The following is a 7848-nucleotide window of genomic DNA, read 5'->3' on the forward strand; positions in this document are numbered from 1 at the left end:
TTTGCGCCTTTCCTGGAACTCACTCTGTAGCCCAGGCTGGCCTCGAACTCACAGAGATCCGCCTGTCTCTGCCTCCCAAGTGCTGGGATTAAAGGCGTGCGCCACCACCGCCCGGCTATACAACTATTCTTTAATATAGTGTATTTAAATTTTCCCTGTTGTCTTCTTGATTATCTTTTTTTGCTGTTCTCAGCTTGGAAGCTAGGATCTTACACATAATAGGTTAACACTGAGCTTCCCCACAGCCTTACTTAATTTTTTTTTTTTTTTCTGTGGGTTTCTCTGTGTATCTCTGACTATCTTGGAACTCGCTCTGTAGACCAGGCTGATCTCAAACTCAGATATCTGCCTGCTTCTGCCTTTGGAATGCTGGGATTAAAGGTGTGGGCCACCATTGCCCACCCCACTAGATTCTTACAGTCAATAATTTTTTTTAAAATGTCTTTGCTTTTATGTACATTTTGGGGAGGTAGTGTTGAAACAAGAGTCCTGGAATCTAGCCCAGGCCGGCTTGGAACTTACTATATAGCTCAAACTTGGTACTTCTATGTGTCACATATAGCTTATTCATACATCTATTTTGAAATAATGGGATTGTACTATTTATTACATTCATTTACATGTAGGGTGGGACATGTGCACACTGTGGCATATATACAAGTTCAAAAGACAACTTGTGGGAGTTGAGTGTCTCCTACCATGTGAGTCCCAGGCATAGAATTTAAGTCATCAGTGTTGGTAACAAGCACCTCAGCAGCTCTGATTATACTTTTTGGAGTCTTTAAAATATTGTGGATACCAAAAGCCGGTGAGGAAAGGTGCTTGATGTAAATTCAATCCTTGGTACCCACATAAATGTGGAAGAAGAGAACTCCTCAAAGTTGTCATTTGACTCCATACATGCCCACCCAAATACCTACAGACAAAACGTCCACATATATAAAAGTGAAAAAGAAAAATTATTTAAAGTTTAAAGAAATATTATGGATCCTTTTGGGGGTGATAATTGGTAATTGAACTCAGGATCCTCATGAATGCTAGCTAGGCAAGTGCTCTAACCCTCTTTTTGTTTAGAGACACGGTCTCACTAACTTGCTCATTCTGGCCTAACTCAGTAGTAGCCTAGGCAGTCCTTGAACTTAGATGTTCCTACATCAGCCTCACATCTAGTTTTACCTCTGGTCCTGTTGCTGTAGTTGCTCATAATACTTCACCGCTTATTAATGGTCTGTTTCTTTGTCCTGAGAAAGAGAATGCTGTCTTTTAGAAAATATGACTGTTAGGAGTAGGGATTTAGAATCTTGAAGTAGGTCTGAGGGTTTCTCTACACTTGATCTTTCCCCCAGAAGACTGAGAAGTGACAGAAACTTTCAAGATTAAAATTTGGACATGTTACTGGTTTTGCTTATTTTCTGTTTTTCATTGTTCTCGACACTTTAAGGAAAAATAGCTTTTAGTTAGTAGCTAAAGAAAATGAAAAGAGCGTCTTCTTGACTCACTTGTTTATATGTTTTATTTTGCGTTTGTATTAATGAAATACATTCCTTTAACAGGGAGAGTGGCATGATTCAGACTGGATACTCTCAGTGCCAGCCAAATTACCTGAAATTGAAGAATATTATGATGCAAACACATCTTCTAATTCCAGACAGAGGGGCGGCTGGTCAGGCGGCAGGTCAGGTCGTTCGGGCCGCTCTGGCGGTCGATCTGGTGGCCGATCAGGTAGACAGAGTCGGCAGGGGAGTCGGTCAGGAAGTCGGCAAGATGGGAGAAGACGAAATGGGAACAGAAATCGCTCAAGAAGTGGAGGCCATAAACGGAGTTTTGACTAAGTGTTTGATAGTTGATCTTCCAGTGTGAGCTTGCCTATTTCTGTCTAATCATGTATATTATTTACCAAAAATTAGGTCATCATAGTTGAGGTATTTGTCTGTAATTTGCAAAGAAGTTGGTCGTATTTTTTTAAAAAGTATTTCACAAGAATGGTTGTAAACAAATTACTTATCCAGCTATACCTTTGAATTAAAAAAAGCCCCTTTTATTGTCTGTTTTCATTCTGTATTAAGAATTTTCTCAATGTAATCTTTTAAAATTTCTTCTATGATGTAGTAGTCTTTTTTTTTTTCCAGGTTTTTTTTTTTTTTTTTCAGGTTTTTTTTTTTTGAGGTAGGTCTTCTCTGTGTAGTCCTGGGTCTCTCTCATTCATGTTTGGTGAAATGTACCAGTTTAATTTAATAGACAGATTAGGTAGATAGTTATGCAAGCAATGTACACGCCCTAATTTATCAATCATTTATTGAATATCTGTATATCTACTCTCCGGTAATCACTAGAGCACACATTTATAAATAGGGCATAGTCACTAGTTTCATAAAACTCATCTAACAGTCAGCCAGTTATAATAGACATGAATGAATAAAGACTAAGACTGAAGCAGGTGTGGAATGCAGGACTGCAGTGTACCTAGTCAGTTTTAAGATTCAGGGAGACTTCGGAAGAAAATCTGACAGCCATCTGTTCATGTAACTCTGGGTGTGTGTGTGTGTGTGTGTATGTATATACAGAGAGATAGCAAGAGGGAGAGAGAGGAGGAGTTGAGTTAACTTTGTGGTTTTTATTTTTGTTTTTGGAGTGTTGCTGTAGGCTAGACTGGCCTTAAACTTGCAGTCAGCACCTCTGGGCAGATGACTGTAGAAGGGTGAGGGCTTGCAGGCAGAGAGCAACATATGCAGGGATCCAGAGGTAAGTCTGAAGACCACTTCAGTCTAAGGGCAGGGGAAGGGAGAAGGTTATCAGAGTATCCAGTGTTAAAAGCCGCCTTTTTATTGTTATGATGGAGTTCCATTTTCCCTGAGTACAATGGAGAGAACATTCCACAGGTTTTAAGGTCAGAAATGATGAGGGTTTTTTTATTACGGGTTGTTTTATTGTTAATTGTGTGTGTATTGTCCGCACGTGTATCTGTATACTATGGGTGTGTTTGGTACTGTTGGAGGCCAGAAGAGAGTGTTGGATCTCCTAGAACTAGAGTTAGAGATGTTTGTGAGCTGCCATATAAGGTGCTAGGAACCCAGGTCCTCTTAAAAAAAAGCAGTCAGTGCTCTTACATGCTGAGCCACTTCTTTAGTCCTAAGGAATAACAACATGATTAGGTTTGTATTTCAGAAAGATTCCTGGCTTCATAGAGATGACCATGTTGGAGGAGGGCCAGACTGAAGGCCAGGAGACTTCTGAAGAGGCTACAGGAGGACTGGGGATGTAGCTGAGTAGTAGAGTACTTGGCTAGCTGGTAAAGGAAAGGGCTTAGTCCTTAACACAGAAAGAAAAAGTTGTAGAAGTAATTCAATATAGAGATGCTGGTGAGCCAAACTGATTGGTAATATTTTATGTAATGAGAACCAATGCATTTGAGATGTTGGTACCCATCCAAAATCATAGCTAGATAATATGGAGTGAAGACTTAAGCCCATAGAAGCCCAGTTTCTTAATCATTACCCAAAATTAGTGGCAGTGGATATTAAGAAATATGGGTAAGCTGGGCATGGTGGCTCGTGCTTTTAATCCTGGCACTCAGGAGGCAGAGGCAAGTGGATTTCTCTGAGTTTGAGGCCAGCCTAGTCTACATAGGGAGTTCCAGGCTAGCTAGAGCTACATGGTTGAGACCCTGTCTCAAGAAACAAGTAACATGGGTAAATTAGAGAGGATTTTAGGAGGTAGACTTGTTAGGACTGAAATGTTGGTTGGACTAGAAGATGAGAGGCACAAGGAAATGATTTGACATTAGGATACCAAGAAGAGGAAGTAAAGTTACAGGGGAAGTAGGGGTATGATTAATTCAGAGTTACATATACATATACTTTTATTTATTTATTTTGAAGACTGATCTCTCTACACATCCCAGGCTGGCCTCAACTTCAGAGATCTGTCTGCCTCTGCCTCCCAGTGCTGGGTTAAAGGTGACCATCAAGTCTGGCTGTTAGGTATATTTTAATTTGAGTAAACCCCATGACAGTCTAAGAAGAGAGATAAATAGTGGGCAGTTGGGTTTACGGGTCTGAAGCATAAGGTTTCTAAAGAGACACAGATTTGAGGGGGGAATAAACTGTATTCCATATAAACGCAGTTATCCAAGGAGAGCATTGTCAAAGCTGAGATTAGGAAAGAAATAAGAGGTAGGTATACCAGTATACTTTGTGCATGAGGGGAAGGAAATCCATTGACAGGAACACCGAGAAGAGGGCAGAAAGCTCAGGAATAGCAGGCTTTCACAGGAAAACAAGTCTGAGCTAGTTACTAGATTTGAGAAGGAACCAGGACCACTGGAGCAGTGAGAGTAGTAGAGAGAGTGGGTTTGGTGGCACAGACTTGAACTCCAGCTGGTGTAGGTCAGCGTTTAAGAGGCTGGATGGGGGTTTGAGGCCACCCTGGGTTACATCGAAAGACTCAAATCCCATACGTACCAAACCTGAAGAACTCTCTTTAGAAACTTGGCCATAGATAGGGAGGGGAGAATAAACTAAAGCTGTAAATAGAACACAAGATAGTGGCTAGGATTTTTGTGCATGAGGATGGTGATAGGAGGGGTATCTGATACATGTTGAAATAATATGAAGAATTCAGAAAGGAGAAATTTAGAACAGAAACGGAGCAAGATCCCTTTAAAAACCCAAATGAATGAGATCATGCACAGAACTAGAAATTGTAGCTTCAGGTATGTGGGGGCAGTGCCTTTGAGTATTTTGTCAGGAATAAGACGTCGGAGAGTCTGGGTGCTGAGGTGAGGTTAGACATGCAGTGGTTACAATTAGAAGATGAAGTGATGATTTTCCTAGGCACCACAGCATCTCACAGTGTGGGAATGGAGATGGAAACAGGTGCCTGAGCACAGCTAGGTTCTACTCTGAGAAATGGAGGACTGGCAAAACCAATTGGGAACATGATTAACGTCTGTGGCACCTAGACCGACCAAGGATAGAAGTGCTGACTGCAGTATAATGGGACAGGGAACTGAAGGTCTGTGAGAGCTGGAGAGGTTTGAGATCTGAAGAGTAGGGGAGGGGCATGAAGCCATGGCTCAGTGGATAAGAGCACATACTGTTCTTGCAGAAGACCCAAGTTCAATCCCAGCACTCACATCAGGCAGCTTACATCTGCCTGTAACTCCAGCTTCAGGTGATCTGATGCCCCTCTGACCTTCTGCATACACACAAATAATAACTTAAAAAGAATATGGAAGCCGGGCGGTGGTGGCGCACGCCTTTAATCCCAGCACTCGGGAGGCAGAGCCAGGCGGATCTCTGTGAGTTCAAGGCCAGCCTGGGCTACCAAGTGAGTTCCAGGAAAAGGCGCAAAGCTACACAGAGAAACCCTGTCTCGAAAAACCAAAAAAAAAAAAAAAAAAAAAAAAAAGAATATGGAAAACTCAAAGCGATTCCACTAAAATCAGGAACAAGACAAGGCTTTCCACTCTCCTCCATATTTATTCAATATAGTACTTGAAGTTCTAGCTAGAGCAGTAAGACAACAAAAGGAGATCAAGGGGATACAAATTAGAAAGGAAGAAGTCAAACTTTCACTATTTGCAGATGATATGATAATATATGTAAGTGACCCCAATATACCAGGGAACTCCTACAGCTGATAAACTCCTTCAGTAAAGTGGCAGGATACAAGATCAACTCAAAAAAAAAAAATCAGTAGCCCTCTTATACACAAATGATAAAAGGGCTGAGAAAGAAGTCAGAGAAACATCGCCATATACAATAGCCACAAATAATATAAAATACCTTGGGATAACACTTAACAAGTGAAGGACCTGTTTGATAAGAACTTTAAATCTCTAAAGAAAGAAATTGAAGAAGATATCAGAAAATGGAAGGATCTCCCATGTTCATGGATAGGTAGGATTAACATAGTAAAAATGGCAATCTTACCAAAAGCAATCTACAGATTCAATGCAATCCCCATCAGATTCCCAACATAATTCTTCACAGACTTGGAAAGAAAAATACTCAACTTCATATGGAAAAACAAAAGACCCAGGATAGCTAAAAGAATCCTATATAATAAAGCAACCTCTGGAGGCATCACCATCCCTGACCTGAAGCTCTACTATAGAGCTATAGTCATAAAAACAGCTTGGTACTGGCATAAAAACCGACATACAGACCAATGGAATCTAATTGAAGACCCTAACATTAATCCATGCACATATGAACACCTGATTTTTGACAAAGAAGCCAAAACTATACAATGGAAAGAGAAAGTATCTTCAACAAATGGTGCTGGCATAACTGGATGTCAATATGTAAAAGATTACAAATAGATCCATATCTGTCACCATGCACAAAACTCAAGTGGATCAAAGACCTCAACATAAATCCAGTTACACTGAACTTGATAGAAGAGAAAGTAGGAAGTACTCTTGAACACATTGGCACAGGAGATCATTTCCTAAATATAACACCAGCAGCACAGACACTGAGCACAACAATTAATAAATGGGACCTCTTGAAACAGAAGCTTTTGTAGAGCAAAAGACATGGTCAATAAGACAAAAAGACAGCCTACAGAATGGGAAAAGACCTTCACCAACCCCACATCTGACAGAGGACTGATCTCCAAAGTATATAAAGAACTCAAGAAACTAGACATCAAAATACTGAACAATCCAATTAAAAAACGTGTTAAAGAGCTAAACAGAATTCTCAAAAGAAGAATCTCAAATGGCTTGAAAGATTTAAAGAAATGCTCAACATCCTTAATCAGAAAAATGCAAATCTAAACGACTCTGAGATACCACCTTACACCTGTCAGAATGGCTATGATCAAAAACCCTAATGACAGTCTATGTTGGAGAGGATGCAGAGCAAAGGGAACACTCCTCCACTGTTGGTGGGAGTGCAATCTTGTACAACCACTGTGGAAATCAGTATGGCGGTTTCTCAGAAAATTGGGGAATCGATCTACCTCAAGATCCAGCCATACCACTCATGGGCATATACCCAAGGAATGCTGTGAGTTTGAGAGACAGCCTTGTCTGTATGTGTTTCTTGACCGTCAGGGCTACGTAGACGCTGTCTCAAAAAATAATCTTTTTAAGATGTGATTTGTATGTGTATTTCTGTGAGCACAGACACATACATACCAGGGCCCATGTGTGGAGGTTAGAATACAACTTTGAGTGCCAGTCCTTGCCTCCACTTTTTTTGAAACAAGAGACTCTTTTGTTCCCCAGTTCTACACCTGGTAAGCACCTTCACATACACCCATTTTCATGGCAATGTGGTAGTGTCAGTAATGTTAATAACTTATTCCCATTTTAGGAAAGTAAGACAGAGACAAATAAATTATTTCTGGAACATCTTCCATTTCCAGCCTTCTAAGGTTTACCTCAGACCCAAAGTCCAAAGCAGCTAAGCTCAAGATTTGAATCTAGAATTTCTTCTGCTACACTCTGCTGTTTCCCCAAAGCATAATATTATAGTGGACCCATTTAAAAACATTTTCTTAGGACCCGTGAGATGGTTTAGCTGGTAAAGGTGACTGCTACCTCATGAAAAATTGCGATCGGTATCTGGAACCCACACAAAGGTGGAAGAGAATCCACTTTCCACTCTCAGTTCTCAAACTACTATGATAAACTGTCTTCCAATTATTTGAATCACTAGTTTTTCAGAAGAAGCTTAAAAACTTACCACCGGTGTGGTGGTACAAGTTTTTAATGCCAGCATAGGCAGATGTAGTTCTCTGAGTTCAAGGCCAGTCAGGGATGTACCAAGAGCCTGACTCAAAAACTTACATCGTCACAGATCACTCAACTGGCCACTTTCCCTTACCCGATGGAAG

At 40.6% G+C, this 7848-nt stretch overlaps 1 protein-coding gene across 2 annotated transcripts in view; it reads left to right on the forward strand.

Annotated features, from left to right (window-relative positions):
• The window catches only part of Ddx50 (DExD-box helicase 50), a 33649-nt gene extending 31595 nt beyond the window's left edge, over positions 1-2054 (forward strand). For both annotated transcript variants that reach the window (XM_052744861.1, XM_052744860.1), the window contains one exon: positions 1554-2054. In XM_052744861.1, coding sequence (XP_052600821.1) covers positions 1554-1832 — 279 coding nt within the window. In that variant the 3' untranslated portion in view covers positions 1833-2054. The remainder of the gene's footprint in view (positions 1-1553) is intronic.
• The last annotated feature ends 5794 nt before the right edge of the window (positions 2055-7848 follow it).

This window comes from Peromyscus californicus, unplaced genomic scaffold (genome assembly GCF_007827085.1).
Source record: "Peromyscus californicus insignis strain IS unplaced genomic scaffold, ASM782708v3 Scaffold_19__1_contigs__length_69161282, whole genome shotgun sequence".
NCBI classification, from domain to species: Eukaryota; Metazoa; Chordata; class Mammalia; order Rodentia; family Cricetidae; genus Peromyscus; species Peromyscus californicus.